This window comes from Apteryx mantelli, chromosome 1, assembly GCF_036417845.1.
Source record: "Apteryx mantelli isolate bAptMan1 chromosome 1, bAptMan1.hap1, whole genome shotgun sequence".
NCBI lineage: Eukaryota > Metazoa > Chordata > Aves > Apterygiformes > Apterygidae > Apteryx > Apteryx mantelli.
Genome location: NC_089978.1, coordinates 82,933,316 through 82,960,906, shown reverse-complemented (window position 1 = coordinate 82,960,906; position 27,591 = coordinate 82,933,316). Strand labels below are relative to the sequence as shown.

Sequence of the window (27,591 nt, the reverse complement as noted above, 5' to 3'; positions counted from 1 at the left end):
GTTTGATAACTGCTGCTCTATAGAAAATACAAGGAATTGTGAGTTACACAGACCAAAAGGTATAGAAGAATTAACTTCAAAACCTAACCTAACTATTAGTGAAATAGCTGATTATCAGGAATGCTTTTATTATAGAAACCTGAAATTTCTTTCAGAGAATTATAAAGATCAGTATCCGAATGTTGTATAAGCCAGCAGCAGTTATTTAAAAACCAAGACTAAAAGTGTCCTTACCCACCCATTTCATTCAAGTGTTAGCTGAAGAAGCTAATTATGTATCAATTGAAAGAAAATTCTTAACCATAAATGAAATGAGATTTAAGCTACTGATAGCCTAATCTTGAGATTTTTCCAGTCTTCTAAAGAAGTGTAGCAATTTTGGTCTTTACTAAGACCATTTGGACTTGTGAAATACTAATCATTCCTTGCTGAGTACTGAGCCTGCACTTGCAGAACTTGTGAAACTCCTCTTTTGATTTGTAACACTGAACAGCAACACTGAGAGTTGGATATGAGGCTAAAATATATTTTTAATTGCTGGAAGTGTAGAGATTTGTAATATTATTTATGAATACCACAGAATCTTACAGTGAGACCAAGGGTTATGTTTCAGTGTTTAAAAATATACATTTAAATTGGTACTCTAATACAGTTCCTTGTGGCTATGGTATAAGAACATGAACAGACTCAGGCAGGGTTTTCTGGGTTTATTAATGTGGTATTTACATCCTGGTTTTCTGAATCAGAATAGCATGTAGAGGTAAAGCATAATCAGAACTCCTCTTTGTAAAGCACCTCCACTGAAGAGACTAGTTTTCTGTTACATTGAAGATATGGACAAAATTAAAATACTACATGATTTAGATATTGCTAGCAGCCCCAAAATCAGGACTAAGATCTAAACCCCCCAAAATTTTGAGGACATCTTTATCTGAAATCTCATTGTCCTCTGACCCATTTAGGATTAATTGCTTTTTAAAATACTGTGGTTGAGAGTTTGACTTCTGATGACTTCTTTAGGAACTTCAGGCTTTATATTAAGCAAGTTTCAGATCAAATACTCTCAGGAATGTTTTAAGCCATTAAAAAACAGCTTAAAACAAAAGACATTTATTTTGCTATATTTTCAGAGCGAAATCTTTTCTATGTGATGAGCTTGAACAGATAAACAGTTGTTTGGGTTACACTTCAAAATTGCTGCAGGAGAAGACATAAAAATGAACAATTTACAGATTTGGTTGGGTAGCCTGTGCCTGTATTGTCTATTTTATAGGCAGCATACACATGCACACCGAATTCTTCAAATCTTGTTTTCAGAATTTGGTCCTATTTATCTTTTCATACTCCTGCCCTGATCTTTCCCTCAGGGTCCTTCAATGGGACATATTAGAATTCAGTGTTATATTGTTAATCTAAAAATTTAGAACAGATTAATTAATCTTCTCTGTCCAAAACCCAAAAAGCAGCACTGAGTAAATGGCTTCAGTGATCACAGGGGAATGTTGAAAGCAAGTCCTGTGTAGCAGTGAAATGGGATGAGGGGGTAGCTTTTATTTTTCCCTCTCCCTGCCTCCTCCCAAAAATGCAAGTATTTTCTGTGTATTAGAAGCAAGGGGAATTTTTGTCTGTGCCTTACTTTGAAGTTTAGAAAGATACTATTTCTTTTCAATAAGGGAAATCTGATATTTGATGGCACAATTCATAGTCTATTCATTTTATGTGAATCAAGTACTATATGATCATTCTTTCAGTGAGGCACAGAGAGTTCCTGGATCACATGCTGCTACTGAAATTAGGGTTTGCCATTCTCCTGAGAGCATTAATGATGCCATTTATAGTATGACTTTTTGGGCCAAATTCAGAGGATACTCAAATCCCAGTGTAAAATGCAGATGAGACATTAGAGGGGCAAATGGCATACCTGCATTACAGTTACCCATCAAAGTCTTAAAATGTCTATCTGTGAGACAATAGAAGGGTGTTATAGCTCAAAGAGCAATTAAAATTAAATAACCATTTGAAGGAGAATTGGTATTAAGCATTCGTATAAAGCTGTTTCGTATGAAGAGGTGTTCATAATGCATCATGTGAGTTTCTCTGGCTGACATGACATTTCCTAATTTGTCCAAAAAGGTGGACTGATTTTGCCTTCTTTGTCCTTGATGTGCAAAGAGAATCACAAGGCGCAGATATTGGCTAAGTGGTGGGAGCAGCTATGCTCTTTCTCCACTTGTTATGTTTGCAGTGGGCAGGGGAGGTGACTACACAATAACCTGCTTGTAGGTATTTATCAAGAGCAGGAGAGCCCTACATCTCCGGCGTGCTGTTCAGAATATCTATGAGGCTGCTCTACATTTGGCACTGTTCAGCAAAAGAAAGAGATGTAAATGTCTTGTGCGTGGGCCCCTCTGTGCTTACTGAGCTTGCTGAGAATACGACAAGGGAAGAAAGAAAGGAGATATATTATTATTGAACAATCAGTTACTATGCAGAGTCTTTATCAGAAAACCAAGAAATCATATGATTAACTGTACAGTAATTTATGTGTGTGTATTCTCTTGCTTGCTTTTGAGAAAGTGACAAATTGTGGACATATTAGCATATCTGTCGTTCTAATTGTTAATATAATTGCTCCACCATGATCTCATTATACTATGCTATAGCATTTGCATTCCATATACAGTGAATTGATTGTTTGGGATATCAATTGCCTGGTGCCTGACAGCAGCATCTATCAATCTGAAAATGTATGTCCCTTGTCCATCAAAATGAAATAAAATAAAATTCCATGAACTTGAAAAGCTAATATTGATGTTCTGAACATGAAATGAGTAGCACAGAGAGTTCTTCTGTGGGGTAGAAGGCAAAGCAGTAAAAAAAGAGGTTTCTGAAATTGAATATTAGGATTTCTAAACCACTAGGTGAAAAATCTCACTTTATGGCTTTCTTAAAAACCACCTGGACCTATTTTCAAGTCCAGCTGTTTTTGCCAAGATTTTTTACCTGGCTCACCAGCATGACAACTGAACCCTGACAAAAGCTGTACTGAATGTTTGTGGGTCAGTTAATTCCAGTAGTGAAGCTGAAGTAGAGTTTTGTACCCTAAGTTGCTTCTTACAGTCAGTCCTGATATCATCTTTTCCTAGGACTTTGAATGTTTTGTGGAAATAGGACTTCTTGTAGCATGACTGGGCACCTGCTTGTTTCTATCCTACTGTTGGTCTGCTCCAGCTCCTGTAGCTTTGTGTGTCTTGATTGCAAGGAGCCTTGTAACCGGAGAAATGCTGGGTTACTAGGGAACACCACTCTGCTGTGTGTGGGAATGAACCGTGCTATTCTGCGCTCCCTTCAACACCAGGAGTACGCTGGACAAACCCTTCCCATGCAGAAACAAAAGACTGCACAGCAATTAGTCAAATTCTGGAGATCCTGTCATCAGAAATACATTATTTAGAACCCACACATGATGGCACATGATCATTTTATAGTGGTTCAGTAAATGGATATTTGATTATGTGTCTGAACATTAAACTATGTTAAATGTAAGTATGCTAGCTTACCTCTCCATCACTAAGTCTTAGCCTCAATTTCTGCACGACCTGATTGAATTAGGGATATTGCCAGCTGAAAACTAGTGCGTCTCTCAGTGGTGTTTTAAGAAGGTACTATCACCAGCTGTCTGTTTCTTTCTGCTGCTGTAAATTATTGCAACCATATTGCATTTTGAGCAATCATTTTTCAGTTAAGCTATTGGACTTTTCAAAGACACTTGCGAGCTGTGGCTCAGCACATATCCAGCTGATTCTGTGGTGAAAGTGGTAACTTTCAGCGAAGAGGGGGCAATGACAGCTGACACGTCTTAAGTTTCCTTAGAAATATTCGCTAGAGCTCTTAGTGGGTACCACTAAGCAGCACAGGCACAAGGTTTATATAAGTCATCTATTTAATACCTGACACATCGAATTCAGAAAGGGGAAAAGATTAGTATGACAGGAGGTGAGTATTTCTCAGATGTATTATTTAAGTTAAAGCTGCTGAATTACATCTAGGACAAGCTAGCAAATGGGCACAATTAGAGGTGTTTGATTCAAGGTAAAATTATTCTTCTCTTTTCATATTTTCTGTATATAAATTTTCTTTGAAAAAAAAAAACACAAAAGCATTTACCAAAATGGAGGCTGTCCTACACAAAATGCACAGAACTGTTGCAGAAATACCCTTTCAGGCTATGGGTTTGAAACAGCAATTATTTACTTGCATGCCTCAAGTCAGCTCATGTGTGAGTGGTGAAAAGTGTACTGAAGCTTTCACAGACAGTCATACAGACATACTCAGCTAAGTTTTGAAGGCTTCTGGTGTTGTTTGCTAAAACCTACGCAATGGTACCCGCAAACTGAAGCAGCACACATGCAAGAATCAAGACAGTTGTAATAATAGAAATAAGATTATTGGAACTGTTTGGATCACTTTTTTGACCGATTAAAGAGGAGATTAAATATAAAAAAGCTATTTATTTATTTATTTAAACTCTGGTTTATTGAAACGCTAGGTCAGACTGTGGATGGTGGTCTGCAAGCAAAGGTCATAAAAATCTCAGACTAACTACAATGTGGTCAAACAGATCAGCACTGCAGCATTTGCAGGTGATACTGGTCTTTGCACTGGTTCTTCCCATATGTGTCTGGATGTGTGTGAGCCATCATGGCTGGAGGGGCAATGCAAAGAAGCTCCACAACATTGTGTGTTTGCTGAAAGCTCAAGAATAGGATATGAGCTGAGGAATCCAAAATCCTTTTGGGTGGGACTTGTGCTACAGCTCCTGCTGGACTGATTATAACTTGAATTGACTATAGATTATCCAGGGACTTTTAATATCATGAAAAGAGTTCCAGTAATCATAATCTCTCTGCACATCTGTCTTGCTTTCTGCATGCTCATTTCTCCAGTTACAAGCTGTCATCCCACACACATGCTAATAGTCATCACCAGCAAAAACCTTTAAAAACCTTACAAAAAAAAATGTATTTGTGAGGGCTCCAGTCTATTGTTTTAAGGAGATGAAATGAATAGGACGTTAAATAATCACAACACAGTTGTTTATTGTTTCAATGAGAACAAAGTGCAGACATGTCAATGGAGAAGAGGCCAAAGGCCGTGTAGGTTTGAATCCTTATGCTCAAAACATCTGAGGTATGTTTCCCTTCACTTTGCTGTATTACCATTGTATGAAAGAAAGGCGTTGCAACATGAAAAATGGAGAACACAAGGAAGCAATTCTTTCCTGCTGTTTCCACTTTGCATGAATTTTTAACACCTTCGTTGGAGACCAAATGTCTGGTGTGACTTCAGTCAGGATTCCTCTTGGGCACTTTACTGAAGTATTTGCTCAATCTGTAGTTTTCTGTTGCAGTTTGTTGCTTGCACGCAAGTTCAGCAAAAAGAAAAAATTAACTGCTGTCATCTTGTGTTTCACCTGCTAAATTTCAGAAAATGGGGTCTCCATTGTGTTTATAGGAAGCTTTTTTTTTTTCTCTCAGATATTGAGCTCTTTCAGACTGTCCCCATTTCTGGCAAACTCCTGCTGGCACAATCCTGCTTTGATTGTGTTGTTAATTTTTTTAAGTACTATTAGGAGAAAATAGTAAAAATAAGTAGATTGCTTGTTTATACCATGTTTTTCTTACAGGATTCTGCCTGCTAGGAGCCCAGTAGCTTCTGAAACACTCACATTGTGTGTGACAGGTCTGGCCATTTCGGGTCAGTCTCCTATTATAGGCATGGGAACTGCTGTTCGTCATTCAGCGCTGGGTTAATTACCCAGGGGCTGAACTTCCACTCATCTGGGTTATGTGGCAGTGCAGTTCTCATAAGCTACAGTCATCAGACAGGTTGTTGGGATGCTCTGTGAGAGAATCCATTTCTCGTTGATTTTTCACTCAATTTAGGTTTCCTGTTGAGAGAGAAAGTAGGTGCTTTCCTGTCGGGTCAGTGAGAAAGGCAGCTGGCTGGCTGAGGGAGCTCTGATCCTGGCGGAGGTGGTTAGGTGGAGCTGGTTTTCCTGCAATTGTAGGGGAGATTTTCCTGTTGTGTTTCAGCGGTGACTGTCTCACAGTTACAGACACAGTCAGCGCTGCTACAGGACTACTGGGACAGTGGTAGCTGCTACCATCTGGCCTCCCTGGGCTGTCAGAGTTTTCTGAGTGGGTCAGCATGGTCTCTGCCTCTGCAGCAATGTTTCAGCCACAAGAAGTAGGGTGGAAACCAGCGGTGGGTATGCGACCTGGTGTGGTCCTGGGAATTGGAGCAGATGCTTGTGTGTAGGCTTGCCACGGCGAGTAATTTAGAAGGAATTTGCTGATGTGCTTAAAAGTTGTAAGAAAGGAGTTGAGGTTTTTATGTTGCTCAGTAATTCTGTTGGTTCTGTAATTGTTGATAATTCTGCGATAAATTATCTTTTCTGTACTGAAAACTCAGAAAAAAGGGGCTATTTTTCAGCGATGAGTATTTTTTGTTCTGTGTTTTTAAACAAGGGCTTCTTGCTGTTTTATTGTCATTAAGCTAGTTAAACAGCTAAAGGGGACATTAGCATCTTCTACTGTTAACAACATCTGGAAAATTACAAATCTGTTTTAAAAATATCAGATAACTGGAGACATGTATGTTTACTTGAGAAGAATGAAAAAATATGGTAATTCGGTAAAGCCCACTACACTCCTTGTGCAAAGTTTTTCAAATCCCCTTTATTTATTTGTAACTGATGACATTGCATAACCTAAAAGCACGATGTGTTTAAGAATGATGGCCTAGAGACTATTTTTTCAAAGGATTCACTTTTTGGTACCAGTATACTCAGAGTGATGATTTGGTCACTGCAGCTATTTTATATGTTAGTTCATTTCCCACAAAAGCCCACAAAATGGTACATCTATTGGAACCGGGAGTATGAGTAGTCCACAGGTATAGAATTTCTAATATGATTTTCCCAGTACAGTATTTCAGGCTGAAGAATTGTCTGAGAACAAGATAAGATGACATTCAGTCTAGCTTTAAAGTGGATATTTAACAAGCTCCTGGATAAAAAAAGCTTGATGCTTGAGGTTGTACAGATGCATGCCAGTAATTCTTTCAAGAACGCTACTCTGTTAGCATAAAAGTGACTTGTGTGCTAACTGACAGGAAACGTATAACTTATTCTAGTTTTTTGAGATAAACTGTGAGACCTTATACGTTGTTGATGAGTAACATCTCAAAGGGATGCAATTAAGCTATTGTTTTCTCTTTTCATGCTATCTTAAAAACTAATCAGCTATTTTGTGGATGTCATTGAGAACCTTATACTAAGAGGACCATCTGGAGTATTGATACAGGTATTCAGAAGTGATTGCTGCATTTGGTTATTTTTTCCTACTCCTTCTTGGGATGTTCTAAAGACTATTTATAGGACAATTCATTTGAGGACATCAAATAAACTAGTAACTAGTCCAGACACCAACAGTTAGGGGATCCTTTGCATGTGCATGTTTGTGTGCATATATATGTTTATTGTGTGTGTGTTTTCCAGAATATTTTCCTATTGCCTGATACTGGAAATGCATTTTCCATTGTTTCATATGGCTACTCAGCAAGGCCTTTCCCCAGATCAGGAGCTCACTGAGTATAGGAGCAGAGCCGATCAAACCAAATGCTATGTTGAGACTTAGGGCTGGAGAAAACTAAGACGGTAACCAACAAAGGCACTGTACAATGACAGCTCAAAAAGGCAACACTTTTATTCAAAATAGTGAACTTAAATTTAGTATTGGAGCTTCTGGCTTTTGTCCATTTTTTTCAGTTCATATCAAGTGAAGCACAGGTGATTTGGATCATTTTTTCTCATCACTTCACTAGCTAGATTAGAAATTGGTGTTATATGGTTTCCTAACTTCAACTCCTAGAGCATCTCTCTGGTCATCAGTAGGGTTTAAAATGAACTAATACTATTTACCACTTTGTTTTCTAAACTGAAAATTACTTTGCTGATACAATGCAACCCTCTGCTGCTCTTAATTTCTTAGTTTGAAGCAATGAAGTTTTGCCATAGTGTGGTTACTAAAAACTGTGAAGCAAGATTGTGTGGCTGTGGTTAGACTGGTTTGTCTTAGATCTGTAAAGAGTTTTTAAGGGATTACATCCAGAAATGGTGTAAATGCATAGAAGAAAATATTTGAGATCACCAGAGTTTATTGTGGTACAAGTGTGTTTCTGTTAAGAAATACTTTCTCAAGAAGTAAAATGCATGTGGGTGTGCCTCTGGCAAACTATCAAGCATTACTGGTTCTTTGCAAAAAACACCAGCTGACACGACTTGGAAAGTCCTCAAAAGAGGTTAAGTGGAAACTAGCCACCTTCTTAGGATTTGGCTTTATTAACAAGGAATAAAGATTAAGACATTACATCTCATTCTGAGTGAGGGGTGGTACCTCTCTAGACAGACTGAGTTGGGATGCCAAACCCCGGAGTGTCCTGGGGCAAGAGGGCAGTCTCTTGTTAATCACTACACACAACGCAGTATTTCTTTCTCTTCTCAGTTATTTAGCCATTTTGTTTGGTGTATTTACATGCTGGGACCTGAATTTTTACCCATACACTATTTTCCTCTAACCATTTGGGGTTATTTGGGTTAAGATTGACATTCATCATAGCTCAGCCAACCTGAGGAGAGGACTAGTAAAGTAGTTATTACACTGCTTGGTATTGTGAGTGGGAGAGACTTAACCCTTTGAAGCCTGTTCTCCTTTCAATATAGAGATCTGCAGTGCGATAGGTAGTCGTGAAATGAACAGGAAGGACAAGGGTGTTGTACCTGATTACTGAATCTGTACTGTAGGAAGACAAGCTACCATTTTGTCCAAAAATTATCAATAAAATACAGAAGTTATCTTAGCCTTTTTCTATGTGTTTGTTGTGCCAAGCAGGCTGGTCTTAATACTGTTTGGTGCAGACCCCATATCCTCTGGTTCCAAAGAACTGTCATGCACCTTTCACATGCATTTGGGACAAGAACTGTCAGAATTCAGAAAATCCTGCTCAGTTGTGTCCACTGGGAATGGACTGTCTCAGGATCATTCTCCTGCAACTCAGTTCAATCTTCCGTGCATCCTCTTGCATCTTTAAAAACAGAGAATGATAGAAATGAGGTGCACTGGAAGAGTATAATAATAAAAAAGCCCATTTGGGGAGCAAAATTTGACTAAATAAATGACTGTGGGGCTCATAAGAATATTCTTTAAAAAAGAATAGATGTAAATGTTCCATTTCCTTTTTTTGAGATCAGGAACACTGGAAATAGTTTCTTGTTAGCTAATGTAGTCTTAATATCTTACTCTAAGTTCCCTTCATACTAGGAATGAAATAAATACATCCAGGGAACACAGATCACTTCATCGTAAAGTAGAAATATAAAATAGTTCAAATGAATTCCCCCTTTAGGGATGCCTCTTTCTTTCCATTGACTACCAAGGGAGCTTATGAGACCAGTTCAGAGGAATGCCACCCTTTGTGTTTATAACCCCTACAGAGTGAGAGAAAAGAATGGGTTTCTAATATTTATTCTGCTGATGATTCCCCATGAAGTATTTGCAGATTTCCGTTCTGATTTATAGGACCAAAGAGTACTCCTAAACTCATGCTGCTAATGGAGAACGGCAGCCTACTACCCCTAGGGGGGGTGGCAGAAGCTGCTTACGGTGACCCCAGTGACACCAGTAGGACCAGCAGGATTCCTCTCAGAGCAGGCCCCAGAGCCGGGCAGGGGCCCCTGTGATGGCTCTGCTCCCCAAATGGAGAAGCAGCCCCTGCCTGTTTTCTTCTGTTATTCCTGGGCCTGGAGAGACAGATCTGAGTGTTTTCTGCACCAGTGGCAGGGGTTTCTAACTAGGTCTGTCCTCTAAAATAGATTACCTTCATAACATAGATATAATTTGTTCCTTATCCTCCATACTCCCGCAGTTCACAGCTAATTTCCCCTTCTAATTACCTGATTAAAATCTTTATTTTTAAATACACCATTGATCTTCTGCAGTTGAAATGAGTGTACAGAGTACAGGAGGCATAAATTAGAATGAACTCCTCAGTGCTGGACAGCGGAGGTATTTAGTAATCACCATATTGCAAAATCACCACTCTTTCCAGATGTGTAGAATATAACTCTGAGAGCATGTGTTTATTCCTTTAAAAAATCAAAAACTCTTTATGGGCATTTTTAACAATCACTTACGAGGAACAGAGAGCAAGACAGTGAGAAGCTAACATTGTGTGCCTTGTAATGCAATAGTGGTAGCTTTAAAAACACAAAGAGCTTTATTTAGCCTAAAGTGCATCTTATAAAGTCAGCTTTCAATTTGTTTAAATTCAGAGTCCTTCGTGGCAGGTGAGGTCACATCTTCATATGTGTTGTATTTCTTGGGATATGTCTTGCTGTTATTTTAAAGGCTGTCTTTGATATGAAAGCAGGCCTCGGGGTTCCTCCCTGAGAATAGCTAACATAATGTCATTATCTAGATGCAGGTGATGATTATGAGCTTAAATAGTATTTAGGATCCCCTTTACTTGGCCTCAGGGAAAGAATTCATAGCACAACTTGCTGGGAGGAGAATGCAATGATTTCTCTAAGCCATCTTAAAATCTTCCCTAAAAATTTGCAATAACTTAAGGGCCATAGTGTTTCCAAGCTGCATTAAATTGCATACCAGTGTGTGTGAACATATATGACTAGAAGGAATGCGCTGAACTATTTCTGGCTATTTCTACTGCTGTATCATCTGCACTAAAAATCAGGGAGTACCACGTTGCCTAAGGCGTTACTCACACAAGTGAAATTCTCAGCTGGGGAGAGGTGAGACGTTTCCATTTCTACTGTGCAACCGAAGCCATACAAAGAGAACAAAGTGGTGATATTTAGTATTTACTGCTTGGGTAAACTTGTTACCTTCCTTTTCCTGCAGAGTAGCATCCTACATCTAGGAAGCTCTATGCTTGAAAGGAGAGAGAAAAAACTGTGTGGGATAAAAAGCGATTTGTCTCCTCTGGCAAACTTTCCACCCGGACACTTTGAGGCTGCCATTGTTTCCCATGCTGCCAGCATCCAGAACAAGATGTGAACCCACCTCCTCTATATTTGTTGTTGTGTAGATGGGATAGACCCCAGAATAAATGCCAATTTCTCAAATGAAGAGTATAAAGTTAGAGAAGAGCTTTTTGCAACAGACCTTGAGGCATAAATTTGTTAGCTGGTCACTGGTAATGCCAGCAGACCTATGCAGATTCACATGTGCTGGAGATTAAATGATCCTTTGTTTTCATTCCCCAGAAGCATTTTGAGGAAATATTAAATCTTGTATCTAAAGAATGTAAAGCTGTAAGATTTGCAAGGATATCAAAAATAAAGGTCAAAAAGCATTCCAAATGCATACTAGTATAGATTTATGCACATGTGTGTAATATTATATCTACTATAATATTATAGATAACATTAAACCAGCTATTTATTGATTGCTTTGGGATTTGCAGGATATGACCAGTTTTGATTTTTTTTTCCCTTTCCTGTTACTTTTTGAGGCTCAGTTATTGTTTTAGCTCCCATGAGAAGTATGTGATGTTGTGCCAAAGATCTTAATTCTGAGAGATGTTCTTGTTTCACTGAATAATATACAGGATTTGGCTTTTTGAAAACATGTTCTACTAGTAGCATACATTTCAGTCAGAGAGGGATGTTCTCAGGGCTTTGTATCACTACAGTGTGGCAGATGTGCTTTTGCTGTATTAATATCCTTTAAATGTTACAAACATCTATTTCAACATCCAACATCCAATCTACATCACATGTAGATTACACATAGACAAGGCAGCTAAACATTCTTCTGACAGTGAAAACATAAGAATAGAATAAACTAGTTGTTTTCTTTCACATTAAATATTTGTTTTTGCATATCGGGAGCTGTCGAACAGGTGCTATCCTTTGAATATTTATTAATTTGCACTGATATGATAAAAGCAGTGGAAAGACAAGTATTTGCTTGGTTCAGAGTGTGTGCAGCTTGCTTCCTTTAGGGTTATGGAAGTTTTCATTAAACATTTTTAAAGAAAAAATTCTGAATTTCAATTATCAGTTCCCTGTGGATTTAGTTATTTAGGTTATTAGTTCCCTGCACTACTTACACAACTGTATTGGTTCGTCTCACTAGCTGTGCTATTGATGATTATTAGCATCACTAGTCACTCAGAGATTTCAGTGCCTGTGCAGTGGAAGGTAAAAACTATGATGGACTTGAGACAAACTGTTGGCAATGAGACACACCATTAGTTTAATCAAAACTGAAATGTTTATTGAATGTGAAGTGAAACAATCAGATTCACTTGTTGTAAGGAACAGTTGTTCCCAAGACATTTTTGTGTATATCCTAGAGCAGGATGGAAAATAGCAAAAAGAATGGCATTTTCTTTTTTTTTCTTTCAGAGCTAATAAAAGGAATTGCAAGTGTTTCCTTATTGCCCGTGCCAGGTTTTATGACAAGAATGTAAATTTAAAATTTTCCTTTTATAGTGCACTTGCAGAAAAATACTACCACTTTGAAAACTACAACTGTGTATTATACTACCAGCCTGTTTAAGCACTTGCCATAGTTTACTCAGGAACAGTGTATGTGTTCACTGTAACTCTTCTTTACTATACATCTAGGATACATGTATGCACACATGCTTACATACCTGTATAATGCATTTTATTACCTTTCATACTTAGAATTTTTTATTATACTGGCAGTTTAATAAATGTGATTGTCTAACTGAAAAGGTCGGAAAGTGTTTTCTACAAAAGCGGGTTTAATCTGCAGGTGTTTCATGTTAACGTAGTCTGTATTCTTGTGTGCATTTGCAGACATTCCCAGACGATTCCAAGCACACATATACATGTTTGTAGGGCCAGGGCTGAAACAGTCTTACTATAGTAGTCATTCAGTAGCAGCCTGAAGGCAGCAAATTGTTAGAGAATGTTGTTGGGAAAAAGGTGCTGTTAGAACCTGTTTGGGTGTCTTTTGGCCCTAATTCACCAAAACATGACAAGCTGTAGTCTTGTTGGTGAGATAACACCTCAAGGAATTTTGGAACATGGCACGAGTCCAGCTCTTTTGCCCCGTTTGTTACTGATGGCTGAAATTTGCGGAGCGGCATACGGTTCTGTTTCCTTAGTCACTGTTGTCTGACCTCACTAAAATTTAAAAGTTCACTGAAGCAGCTTTAATTTGTACCATGAGCTCCACAGACCTAATAAGGGTGGAAAGTGAAGCTTAGTAGGACATCCTCTTCTTCAGCTTTTTCATTCACTCCTGACAGACTCTTCTTTTGCCTTTCCTGAAATATTATAAGGGCAACTAGACTAGGAAAAGATGGGATACGACTTGAGCAGGAGGCAATATACGGCACACTAAAATGTTGTCTGCTCACTTTATTCTAATAGATAGTGATTTATTCTTCCTGTATGCATGGGGAGAATTCCCCAGTATTCTACTGACACAAAGCAACCTTAGTAAATTGGAATTTTTCATACATTTTAATTTTTAAGTGTAGTTTTATCTTTAGCTGTTTTACCTCAGACATTACATTAACACTTCAGAAATACCATGTTTTATTCTGAAAGTACTGAGCTAAGGTGAGCAATGGTCTTTAGCATAATCATACTTTCTTTGTTAATAAAATGAATATAAATAATAACCAATATTATTGATCATATAGTTAACACTGAAGAGAAACAGATACATGTAAAGACCATATTGTCCTGAAGATGAGTCCTCAATGAATTTCAGGAAGAGGAGAGTGGTATTTTAATGGGTCAACAAATGCCTCCCTGGGCGATGTGACTACTTTCCAGATCTATTGTGAAAAAAAAAAAAGTTTGCCTTCTTGAAGGGTGTTTTTTTTTTTTTTTTTTTAACCATAACATCACCAGGTGCTACAATATTACTGCTGGATATTGGTCTTTTTTCCAGGGAGGTTGGCAAAATAATTGTTTTCAATGTTAGTTGCAATTTTCTGGTTGTCCTGTGGGTGCAGAAGGAGTGCTAACCCACATACAGGAGCTATATATGGGTACTTTGCTATGAGAATAGTTCACATAGCAGTGTCCTTCAAAGTATCTTTTTAAAGGCAAGTGATCTCTTCAAAATATGGAGATGTGTTGCTTCCTATGAGGAACTGCTTACACTTCTGGTTCATGGAGACCTCTCCCCACCCCTTTTTTTGTATTATTATCAGGCTGCTTCTCTATACTGCTTTCTCTATTTAAAGTGTAAGGGGCGTCCATAACTCTGGCACCTCCAACAATGAAAAATCAGGAGTCAGCTCTCAGTCAGCCATGAGCTGATTTCAGGGCCACCAAATCATCAAGATAAATAACAATATTTTAAAAAGTGATGAATTGCACATCTTATGTGCTCCTTAGGAAACCTATTTCTGGGGCTTTGATTATTAAGATGCCATTAAGAGACCCACTCTCATTCTGCTCTATTGGCACTTGACATATTAAAATTTGTCTAGTTCAGCTTTAGTTTTCATTTCTCATGTCTCTTTACTGCTGAAGATCTTTAGGCAAACTTCTGAGCGACGGAAGGCATTAATACTACCTACAAAGTAAAATACCAGACTTAAAACAATAGGCAAAAAGATCCTAATTCCACTGGGTTAGTAGAAGTCTTTCCATGAACTATATTGGGATCAGGATTTCATTTATTGCATTGCTTCCTGTATAATGCACAACTAATTGTATGTGCTAGGGAGATTTCAAACTTCCAAAGTTACTGAAGTATCTTTTCCATTTTTAAACAACATTTGTCTTTTGGCAATCACTTTTTCTTTGATGTCTGTTCTTAAAACTACTTCTTGTGAGTAAAAAAAAAAAAATTCTCTTTGCAATGATATTTTTGGTAATAGTATAAATTTCTGCCAGTAAGTCTATATTTTTGCAAGTATGAAATTATATACTTTAAGCTCCTTTTGTTCTTGCTGCGTCTGGAGGCTGTCTATATGGCTTTGATTTTATGGAGTGTGTTGAATATGGTATACAACAATGTGTATATGTACACATTGCATGTGTATTGAGTTTCTGCTTAATCTTCCAGTTTATTGTAGTTACAGATTCTCTACCACTGTCAGGAAAGTGAATTATTAAATATGAAACTTTAAGGCAAGGGCCAGTGAGTTTGAAAGATTTTGTAGCTGGATCAGCAACATACCTTGTACTTAAAGCACCAACCTACAAGTAAAAGAAGTGTAGTCGACAAAAGAATAATCATTGGATTGCCCAGAAATTGCAGCCCCTTTTCAGTGCCTCTTAAAGTTTTCATTCTTCAGTCACAGATGCAGTGTATTTTGATTTATTGGCAGCTGCAAAAGAAAATGGGGAAATGTCATTTATTGATTTCTGCCAGTAGACTCAGCTTTGATTACCTTGGAAGATAAACTCTTATTGCAAGAAGTTTACAATCTAAGATCAGATTTTGGCACCCTTGCTCATACTGAGTAGCATTAAAGTCAGGAATAAGTTGCTGCTCAGTCAGATCACATAGATCAGAAGTGGTCCTCGATTAAGATAGTGGTGTTTATGTAGAACCATGATGGTGATTCAGACATCTTTCTAGGAGTCAGTGATGCAGATATTTTTCTGCTAGTTTCATGTTCGCTTCTCTTTTCATTGAGTATCATAAAAAAAGCCTTTGGTAAAAAAAAAAAAAGAAAAGAAAAAAGTGCTTTAAGAAGCAAACTGAATGAAATAAACCTTTTGGCACATGAAGGAGCAGGACAGATTTTATACAGAAAGGAGAGCATGGAAGCAAGCCCCATTGCCCAAATTGTTATGTGAAATAAACCCCAAAGGCTGGCAGGTTTTCATTGGAATGCCAATAGATGAGCAATGATTAGTCTGCCTCTTTAAAATGTTGCCTCCTGCCAACCCCAAATCCCCTTCTCCCATTTCCAGTGCAGCATTCAGACTGCAGGATAAGTGGATGATGAGGTATACAGTTGTGTGGAATGGGTTCAAACAACATGAGTGAGATTCTGATCTTCTGGGACTTCTGTGATAGAGACAGTGAAGATGAGGAAAGATAAACTGTTCTTCATTTGCAGAAAATGCTTTCATCTTTTCTGTGCTGTGTGGCTGTGGCTGAAGAGAGAGTAGGGGAGTTATCTTTCTACTTCTATCAAACTGCCAGGTCTTTTAATTTTGACCATATGCGCCATGCAATTATGGCAGGTGAAGGATAGCTATAAATGAATTAGTCATTGGCAAACTGAGCTTTATTTCAAGTAAGATCAGCATCACAGAAGATACAGAGAAGTGAATTTTGTGATAGGGTCAGTGCATTTTTTAAATGTCCAGATTTGGCAGAATAAAAGGAAGTGGTAGTGCAAAGAGGTAAAGTGTCCTAATCTCTAAGCAGACATCTTGCTGCTCTTCCCACAGAGCAAGCAGAGCTAAATATTGCTGGGCTGTCTGAATCTTGCCTCTGTTTTCTGAACTTTCCTATTTTACTGTGGTTCATACTGGGGTTACAGATAGCTTCCCTGTCCCTGACACTGCAGTCTGCCCTCTAATTGTCCCGAAGTATGGATGGTTCAGGAGTGTTTGGTTCCCAAGGCTACTAATGAGCCCTGAGCTCTCCTCACCCTTAATGAACCAAGATTTGTTTGGGGGATTCTTGTTGGCCCCTCTTTTCTCCTGGTAAGGGAAGGAGGCAAGAGTTCACACAACCGAACAATGACTTTACAGTGGAAAGACCATGCAGCTGTGCCATCTGAAGCTGTCCTCAGTTATGAGCAACAAAGCTTAAATTGATTGTACTGCGAAGAGGTACAGCTCTGTGAGTGCAAAGCATAGCTTTTGCTTCTGCTTCACTGACCTGTCTGCTTGCAGCAGCGACGGGCCCTTGATGGGAGCTTAGGCAGGGAGAGCTGCGCGGGGCGACTCTTTCAAAATCACTCTCTGTAACGATGAATGCAGGGAAGGAAACAAAATGAAGTTTCAGTTGATCTCTGACAGGGGTGTACTACTGTGCTCCCTTGAAAATCCCACACACCCCCTCTAAAAGTCATTGATTACTAATCCACTTCAGGTGATTAATATGGTCATTAAAGCGAATAGTAGTTCGTAACTTTTAGCAATAGGGAGTACTCATACAAAATCACATATGTTAAGGAGAAAAAAAAAAAAAGAAGCAAATCACACTTTTCACTAAATTATTCTCCAGATGCTCCTCTTGTATCATAGATTAGAATCATCAGAAATTTGAGCTAAACTACTGCTTTTCTCTCTAAATTTGTATCATTTACTTCATCAATCTTTCTCTAGGCATTTCAGTAAGGACCCCATATGAACCTCCTGCTGTTTGTATCTTACAACAAACATATGTGATATATTTTTGTGCATATATGTATCTATAAATACAGGCACACAAGCTTGTGAAAGATATAGGTATATTAATATACTACACATATCTATACAGGTCACATGCTTGCCTAGAAACATTATTCTCTGTATGTGTTCAGATACATATTTACACAGGAAGAGCAGATGTGTACTGTAATTGCTGCGCTATTGCTATCGTATTAAATGAAAACTTCAACCTGAGAAAGTAACTCTCTGCATTGTATTAGCAATAAGAGATTTACGGTTATCTGGACTAATCCTCCCACTGCTGCTGTTCAAAACTGAAGTTTAAAAAAAAGAAAGTTTTGCACCTAGATTAGCAAAGCCAAAAGCAGCATCTGCAGGAAAAATCTGATTTTGCTGTAATAGGCTGTGTGAAGGTGATAATTTTCTTTTTTAATAATGCACAGCCACCAGAAACATCTGCTGTTTCCCTCAGTCTCGTGAGAGACAAAGAGAGAGAGATTAATAAAGAGTTTTTGTTTTGCATTCTTAAGCGAAAAGAGAGAAAAAAAAAAGAGTACAGTTTTAAATACCTTGATGTGTGCATATGCAGATTCAAAACTTTAGGTTGCTCTCCCGCCTGGCATGGTAGATTGATAGCACCGTGAGCAGTGGCGAAAGTTGACAACCCCCCATGGTTGACCCCTCATGTTCTCTCTCGCCTAATCGAATTTTACGTGTGTTTCCAGATAGCTGATCAGCTTCCCTGGATTTCGCTGACGCCACAGGAAAGCTTTGCCTGAAGATGGAAACACTGGAGTCAGAACTGACCTGCCCTATCTGTCTGGAGCTGTTTGAAGACCCGCTGCTGCTGCCTTGCGCTCACAGCCTCTGCTTCAACTGCGCGCACCGCATCCTCGTCTCCCACTGCGCCACCAACGAGTCGGTGGAGTCAATCACCGCCTTCCAGTGCCCGACCTGCCGCTATGTCATCACCCTCAGCCAGCGTGGTCTAGACGGGCTCAAGCGCAACGTCACCCTGCAGAACATCATCGACAGATTTCAGAAGGCATCGGTGAGCGGGCCCAATTCCCCCAGCGAGACCCGCCGGGAGCGGGCGTTCGACAGCAACAGCATGTCGTCCTGCGAGAAGGTCCTCTGCCAGTTCTGTGACCAGGACCCTGCCCAGGAGGCAGTGAAAACCTGCGTTACCTGTGAGGTGTCCTACTGCGAGGAGTGCTTGAAAGCCACTCACCCCAACAAGAAGCCCTTTACAGGCCACCGTTTAATCGAGCCTATTCCGGACTCGCACATCAGAGGATTAATGTGTTTGGAGCATGAAGATGAGAAAGTTAACATGTACTGCGTGACTGATGACCAGCTAATCTGTGCCTTGTGTAAACTGGTTGGACGACACCGTGATCATCAGGTGGCAGCTTTAAGCGAGCGCTATGACAAGCTAAAGGTTAGTGCTACCTATCAGCCTTTGTAGCCGAGCCAAATGTGTTTGGGAATGAAAGTATCCTTGAGCCACATGACATATTTCCTCATTTGGGCAGTGGGTGGTAAAGGTAGATGCGTGGTCTCTATTTACATGAAATACACATGCATCTATACGTACATTTGCTTGTCATTATCAAAAAGGTGTCAAATTTTGCCTTCAACATACCTCAGCTGTGTTTTGATTTCTCTGTAGTTATCATAAGGAGCATCCAGCGTACAGCTATTGTTGAGGTTAATTTGCTTATCTGCCTAATGCTTTATTCACGGCAGCCGGCAAGGTTTTAATGTTGACTGCACGTACCTGGGCACTGATTGAAATGTCAGGCATTCTTTGCATATGCTCTGCTGCTGATTATTTTTCATTCACTTGCTCTCATCGTGAAAAGCCCTTTGCATGTCTGCTAACAGGAGGTGCATTTATACGTGCTGGCTTCAGGGCTTCCAGCTGCCTGGACAGCTAGGGAGGCTGAATGCTGGCTCCACTCTTCTGCTGCCTCTCGCCCATGCTCTCAGAGGACGCGGACCTGGAAACAAAACTGAAATTGTTTCTGAGCTTCTCGTGGCATTCCCATGGTTATGTGACCGCTTCCACAGTGAAAAGGCATCTGTCCTATCAGGTAACCGGGCAGCCCTGGCAGCCCACGCTGCCCTGCAGAGCGCCTTCAGCATGGCGGCAGCGTGAAGCCAGGGGACAGACGTGCTCTGGCTGCTCCCCAGTGTGCTCCTGGGGTCATTTTCACAAAGCTCCAGCTGAGGCAGTGATAGCCAAGCAGACGAGCCTCCGACCTATCTGAGTCCCAGTTCCTTTAGCTCCCGGATTTAGATGCTGCTGCAGAGGAAAGGAAGGAAGGAAAACACCCCAAGCTTCCCTTCCCCCATTCCCTCAGGACACATAACTCTTGTGTGTGTGCATGTGCATTTGTGTGTATTTTTTAAAGGTAGACTGCAGCTGAGAGGTCACAAATAAGGAGGTACAAAGGTTTTCTGCCAACCTTTTCAGGCAGAATTTCATGGGTGTAAAAAGAAACTGAATTAATAGGTTTGATTAACTAGAAGATTATTTAAAAATACCTTCACATCTATGATAACTTTATATGAGCACGGGTAGAATGCATATGCATGCTGCCTGGCTTTTGTGCCTCTATGCATGTGCAAACATTAAAACAACAAAAGATACTTCTGTACCTGGACCTCATAGCTTCCTTTGATCTCTTAAAGGCTTTCTTATTTACTAAGAAGGAGTAGTTATTTTTACTTTCTGTTTTTGCTGAATAGGTTTGTTCTTTTAAAAGGTAAGAGTTTGGTCATTGATAAAATGGGACATGTACTATGAACGTGAATGGAAGGTGCATGGACTTACTGTGCTTTTCAATAATCCAACAGGTTTATATGCTTAACAGGTGTTATTATTTAGTAAGCTAATAGTGACTGAGCAATTGTATTTTTATCAGCTTTATATGAGTAGGAATGCACTACTTAACATGAAATACCTTCAAATGTAAATACCGGAGAAGCATATTTTTGAGGATGTCAGAATAACTATTAAATAGACATATCTTAGTGATGATGTACTTAGACATGGCAAGTCTTGAAAGGAGACTTTAAAAGGCATGTTTCTGCTCTTGGGATCTTTGACTTAATATTGCAAATAGCGAGGAAAATAAATGTGGGCATTTTTGTGTGACCTATGGCTTTGCTGTGCAAAGATACCTAAGCAAACTCTGAATGGTCATCTGAGACAGGCAAGCAAAATTCACATTAGATGCTACCTACCCAGTTTAGTTAACTTAGCCTGAAACCTATTAGGATGCTTTCCACCAGCCTTCTTTAAGAGTTAGGGTAGGCCTGGGTCAAATGACTGTTGCCTTGTAGTGACGATTGATAGCATTTTTTGTAATATCTGTTCAACTTTTTTGAGATCTGGACTTCCTTTGGACCTGAACTACCTGAAAGTAGTTTGTTCAGCTAATTACCTGCCTACATGAAATCCAGTTACTATTCTCTTTGTCATGAGACAGCCCATTGCACTTTGCTAATCCCAGGTATGACACTGGTCATGCCAATTACATCACCAGTCATGACACATTTATCCTCTGAGTCCAGGAGTAGTAAGCTAGATATCACTCCTGTCCAGCCTGAGAGCCCATTCGCTCTTCAAAAGGGAATAATCTGAAAATTATGTCCTTCCTTTCCTCTCTGCCCCTTGTACCTCAGAAGTTTATGCCATTTTACATTTCAAAATCCAAGACTGAGGTTTTCAGATCAGTGCATTGGCATGACTATTTAGCAGTAAAGGAGTGATGTCTATTTGCAACAGTATTTAGTATTTGACAAAGAAGCAGGAATTTCACTTCCATTTTCATATTCAGACCTCCTTCTTCATAAATGGTAATATCTTCTCGAGTCACTGGTTATGAGGCTGCTGTCTGATAACGTAGATCTTGGGTTCCAGTTTGCAGACAGTTTTTGTTAAGATACAGATGTCATTTTGTTAAGATTGTGTAGATGTCATTGGTAAATTCAATGGTCAGATGGATCAGGAAATTCCCCCTGGAAAAAAACAGGTCGTTGCTTGCTATATTGCTGCTGTGGGTTATTAAAATACATGGGGTTTGTTTGGTTGATAGTTGGATTATGCAAGTCTTTTGAAAACAGTTTCCCAAAAAATTAACATGTGGTAGACAATAGTATAGTGGACTCATTCATAAATGAGTAGTTAATTGTATCCTTAAAAAACAAAACCAAAAACTTCTCTAGTGACATTTTCTTTTATTGTGATTTTCTTTTTAAATCAACACATTGTTGATGCTAACAACAGCAACTGGTGTAGCTCTGGGTATCAAGCTATGCTAATTACTTGCATTATCTACCAGGAGCGTTACTAATTAATTAAACAATATCTCACCCTTCATTAACCATAGGACAAAAGATGCCATTACAGTCTAGCTCCTTTTATGGCAAAAATGAAACCCTTTAATTGGAAGTTCTGTACACTTGTCCAACAGAGGCGTCTATGCTAAAGTGCGTTTAACAGTCAATGTAATAGCAATTGTAGACATTTGAAAATGAGAAGGTGTTTTCCTTCGGCAACTCTGGCTACAACCCTGAGAGGTGCTGTTCTTTCTGAATTTCGGCTGGTGGCAGAGTGGATTGAAGGTCCTTGCGTTCTTCTAGGAGCAGCCCTTTCTTGTTTAGTTACAGGATCACATGATAAACCTTCACACTTACCGTTATTTTGGTACTTATAGGTGGGGCTTTTTTAAGTAGGTCACAGACACATGCATGTTAAAAACAGAAAAACCATAAACCACAACCAAAGAAGAGAACAGGAAATATTCTGGTAATACACTTTACCAGAATTAATAAGAGGTGGTGGTCAAAATTGTGGTGTAAACTAGAAAAAACTTTTAGCTGCATAAACGTTGTGTTTTACAAAAGGAAGGTGCAAATGCCTGTGTTTATTCCACCATATTACCACAAAGAAAATGTTTATGGCTAATTACTTTTCATGTTTATCCATTGCTTTTTGTCTTATTGCAATGGAATGAAAAACATGATTATAATGTACGCTCATTTTTTCAGAGAAAAATAATAAAAATTGCTATCGTCCTGTAGATATAAGCAAGAAAATGATAAGATAATGATAAAAAAAATGGGAAGATAAGATATTTTAGATCACAAGAGAATAATTTCGTGAGAAGTTTCAAGGTGCGGATGGAAAGATAATGTTCATTTAATGTTAACAAAAAGGCCATGGAGAGCTGTGACAAAAGAGGAAGATACACAGTAAATCATATTTTCAACTGGTGTAAAGCCAGCATAACACCATTGAAACCAGTGTCTTTACTCTCTTCACATTTACAGAGAATATGGCCACTAACATTTATACATTTCCAAAAAGTAATTTTGGCACGATTTTCATCTTACCTAGTGAAGAAAGATCTTCTGTTGACTCAGACAATTTGCTTTAGGTTAGCGGTGGCTCTCCCTGTTTTTGTTTGAATCTTATTAGTGCTGACGTGTGTTAGTCAGGCTTCTGAAGGCACATGAGTTCTGTGAGTGGCGTTCAGGAATTTCAAGAACAAAAGGGAGCTTCTAGTTTGTGTGGGTTTGATTTTAATTTAGCTGCAGAGCTAACACAAATCTGACACGGTGTTGATTCAGGATGCAAGGATTCAGTTTCCTACAGCATGTCAATTCAAATACTCACAAGTATTTTTTGGTGGGAAGCAGCCATAAACTTTCTATACCTAGGGAGAATCGCCTTCAATTTATAAAACTTATAAAACTACTTTCACCATTTAAAGGTAGGAGACTTTCTGTCAACTGCACAGCTTTTGCAAAAAGAGCACGAAATATGTCTGCTTCTCTGTTGTGTTTATTATGAGTTAAAAACTTTTTATATTTAAATGTCTTTGTAGAGTTATTGGCATAGTGTGTGTGTTGGCTTTTTCCAATTTTTTTTGCAGTCTTTTGTAGTGGCAGCTTGACCATTAATTGGTATCCTGTGATACCATCAGAATCTGACATTTGCAAACCTGTATTTGTACAAATGACTGGATTGAAAATCCAGGAGTATCAGTTTATGGACTTGCATATAAATATATTATGTACCTATGTGTGAATATATTTCTATCTACATTTTTTCATTTTATGTGCATATTTATAATTCTCATTTATATAAAGGCAATACTACGTAAGTTTATATGTATGTCTATGTAGACTTGTTTGTATATCATAGAAATGCAAACAATTTCTAGCAGTAGCTAAGTTCATGAATGTCTATAATTTGTGAATTGGAAAAAAATATGCATATGAATTTATATTTTAAATAAATATATACAGTGTCATAGGTAAGCATATGTCATCAGTATAAAGTATATTTGATCACATAGATTTGATTATTAACAACACATGGATTTTTTTTTTGGTACCAGTTTTTAATACCCAATGAATATAGGTTTTTTAGTTGTAAAAATTTTTTATGTGTGTGTTTGTAGTTTTCCCATATGCCCTTAACTTTTTGCTAACTTCATGTTTAATGGACACTATTTGCGCTAACAAACAATCCAAATTATTTGTAAAGACATAATATATCAGTCAGACTAAAATGTGGTGTTAAACATTTAGACAAGTAGCACTTTTCCTTGCGTAATATTTAACAGTTTTTAAGTATAGAAAGTTATCTTCTATATTGCCAGTGATACAGGTTTAACAGATAGTTAAACCACTATATCCAACCTGACAAAATGTGGAACTCATGGTGGATGGTCTTTCTTCCTCCCTGCCTATACTTTCAAAGTTGGATCAAAAAGATTGAATGAATATTGCTAAATATATAGATTATCTACCCTGAATATGTTTGTGAAGTTTCTGTCAGGTTCTTATTAGATTAGATACTGCTTGAATTACGATTATATATTCCCCCCCTTTTTTTTTTTAATGAAATGAAAATGATGAGTAGGCACATCTATTAATTATGGAATATTATCTGATATTACTTAACCCAGAAATATATGCAGAAATATAATTGACTGGCTCTTTCTTACTGTTGGCAAGTCTGCCCCCTCCATCCCCCCGCAAATATTAAATTGTTGGGTGGAAGAGGATAGATGCAGGAATGGACTATTTTACTACAAAGGTTTTCAATCTCAGCTTGAATTAGACTTATTTTATTATGACAATATATAACTGTTAAGACGGACTTTAGAACATGCCCTCTTCATTGTAATGTTATCTCAAGTGACTTTCTTTCATCTGGTAGTTCTTTGGTGAAGATTGGATGAATTATATACAATGTCAATGATAATATTAGTCTTTTTTTGGTAAATTTTAAAATATGCTAGCCTAGTTTGAAGTTGCTTATGTTCATGACTGCAGACTGAGCTCAACAATAATTACAGAATAGGTTCTGTGAGATTGTTTTTATTTCATCTACGGAAGATCCCTTAAATAATATAAACTGCAGGTTTTCAAAACTTACTTTCAGATTTAACAGTTCAAAAGACCTTGTACAGTTCTTAATTTCTTCCCTATTTAGTGCAAATTATCATGTTGAGGGCATAATAAGGAAGAGCAAGAGAATTAAATAAAAGTGTAAATAATATTGCAATATTATCAATGTTCTCAAGGTTCTGATTTCCAGGGAGGCTAGACTAGGCATTAGGTAAAATGTATTTTAATACTTTTGCATGGATCTGGTCTGAACTGTTCAGATAAGGGACTTTAAGTCCCTGTTCTAGCTCTGAATTTGCCTATTGTAATGACCTCCTGATTCTCTCTTGGTTGCTCTATGTTTTTTTAAATAATAGGATGGTTGAGAGCTGGTGATGGAATATAAAGACCATCAAAAACTTCTTCAGAATAAGAATTTGTATTTAAACAATAAACAATAAAGAAATACACCTGGAATTGAGGCAAGTAGATGAGGTTAATGATAAATAAGTAACTTTTAGAACATTCAGGAATGGGAACAGATTGACCCTTTGTATAGGAAAAGTAGTCTGCCTAACAAAGCAACAAAAATAGGGTTGATAACAAGATAAGTTACAAACATAGTGACCTTTCAAAGGTGAAACATTTATGGCTTTTAGAATAATAATGTTTTTTTTCTTACAGTTGACAAATAGAACGAGGAAGCTAATTCTTTTAATGCCTTATTGGGGAATTAGAAAGCTAACTGGGGGAACATGGCTAACGGGTACACCTGCTTGCCGTGGGCAGTAAGTTACAGCTGGCACTATTCGGTGGCTTTGAAGTGCCTTGTGCATGTGTATGAATATGTATGTGTTACATATATGTATTCTGAACGCATTTTAAGGTTTAACCTTATTTTAACGTTGATTAAAAAATCAGTGTGACAACAAACACATTTTTAGAAAGGTTATTATTTTAAGGCGAAGTTGGTTAAGAGTATGGTTTAATGGAATAAATAAATAAATAAATAACTCTGAATGTAAATATCTCCTAGACAAGCACTGCATAACACTCAAAATTCAGATATCTCTCAAGCTTTAATTTAACGTGCTAAATTACTCCGTGAAGAGATATCCAAATTACTTCAACTCTGCTCTGTAATGACATACAATTATAGGAATATGATTAAAACATTTTAGTTCTTCATTTTATGTTAAACAATTTCCATAACCTATTATATTTGTTCATATTTTCTGTTCTTAAAACACAAATATGCATTTAGTATGATTTCCTGTGGCCTGTTTTTTCCAGAAAAATGTACACTTCCTAGCCAAACGATAGTACCCTCTGTGTATCATCAGTACTGTGAACCTATAAACAGGGGTTCGTAGCAGTCGGACACAGTGCCTAAATCAGAAAGCCTGGATGGTCCGTGGTGGGGGAGGCCTTCCTGGACTGCTGCGGTCTGCAGAAGTGAGCTGGGTTGCTAGAGCACCCGTGGGACTCAAAATGCTGACCTCCTAACCTGAGCTCCCAACATGGATAAGAAGTCCGTGTGTTGTGTGTTTCCCTCTTTCATCCATCTTACTTTACCTCTCCCCCAGACCAGCCCTCCAGCCTTGGCCTCCCCTGACCACGCAGGTCGCCTTTTTTTTGTGGGTCTGGGAGCAGAACTGTGGCCCCTGGAGAGGGGACACGAGGTGAGGGGGTGGGAGCTGCCCCACACACTGCTCTGGGGTGGTCGCTTCACCTCTCCTTTCGCTCTGTTTTTCTAGTTCTCTAAAGACAGTGAAAAATGAAAGACATGAGGGAGGAGCAAAGGGAATGGAAAAGGAGATTATCTTATCATAGGGTGACTATATTGAGTTATTTGTTCCTGGGCCTTATGTAAATGCTTACTTAAGCAATTCTTAAACTTTTTAAATTTCATCCCAACTACTACTGTGCTTGCATGTTTCATCTTTCTCTCTCCTGCCTGTTCGTCTTTTCCCCCTCATTTTTCTTTCTTTTTGTTTGTTGAGACAGTACAAATGCTTCACAGCAAGGGTGTTGTCTCCATACGTGTCAGTAAAATGCTCAGTACATGTTGGGCAGCAAATAAATAAGTAAGGTATCATTGGCTTTCTTGATGGTGTGCCTTATGGTGACAGCAGGATTGCTTTTTAAGATGGCCTTTTCTTTTTTAATTTCTGCAGGCTCAAGCAGAGGTATTGCTTGTTTTATGAATTCCTCCTTTGTGCGTGGTGTTGGCCCTATGCAATATCCCGGTTTATGACTGCGGAAAGGGAGGGTGTGCAGGGCGGTCTTTAATGCCTCGAGGGCATTAAAGCACTCGAGGGGCTGGAGCTCCACGTTGCCTCTCTACCTTACGGGCCCCTCCACCGTTAGAGTTTACAGACCCGCTTTCTGCTTTCTGGTCCCCAGTTGCTAAGATGTGAGACCTTGCATGGCTGGAGTTACACTGCAAATTTGAGAAAACTCTTTGCCACCTGCCAAAAGTTGTGTGGTTTTGTGTATGCCTTGTTTCCTCTGAAAAGAGCTCCTTGAGATTCTGAGAGTGGAAAACTGGAAAGGAAAGCAAAAGGAACAAGAAAGGAGTCCATTAGCAGAAGTATGGTTCTGTAGAAATATTTCCCACCTGCTGCACTTGCAAAATTTTAGGACTGCTTGTGTGTTTTATGAATGCATGTCCAAAGCTGCATCAATTTTGCTTTGAAAGCAGCAGAATTCATTTTTTTCCATACTCACAATATTTGCCATTTTTGGAGGAATGA

General features: G+C 38.5%; 1 protein-coding gene across 4 annotated transcripts in view; it reads left to right on the top strand.

Moving 5' to 3' along the window:
• The window catches only part of MID1 (midline 1), a 151,466-nt gene that overhangs the window by 28,724 nt on the left and 95,151 nt on the right, over positions 1 to 27,591 (top strand). For 2 of the 4 annotated variants that reach the window (XM_013951248.2, XM_013951240.2), the window contains exons 1-2: positions 6,216 to 6,267; positions 18,148 to 18,863. In XM_013951248.2, the coding sequence (XP_013806702.1) occupies positions 18,204 to 18,863 (660 nt within the window). In that variant the 5' untranslated portion in view covers positions 6,216 to 6,267; positions 18,148 to 18,203. Of the gene's footprint in view, positions 1 to 6,215; positions 6,268 to 18,147; positions 18,864 to 27,591 lie in introns of those variants that run through there. The other 2 variants (XM_067296491.1, XM_067296499.1) reach the window with 1 other exon arrangement.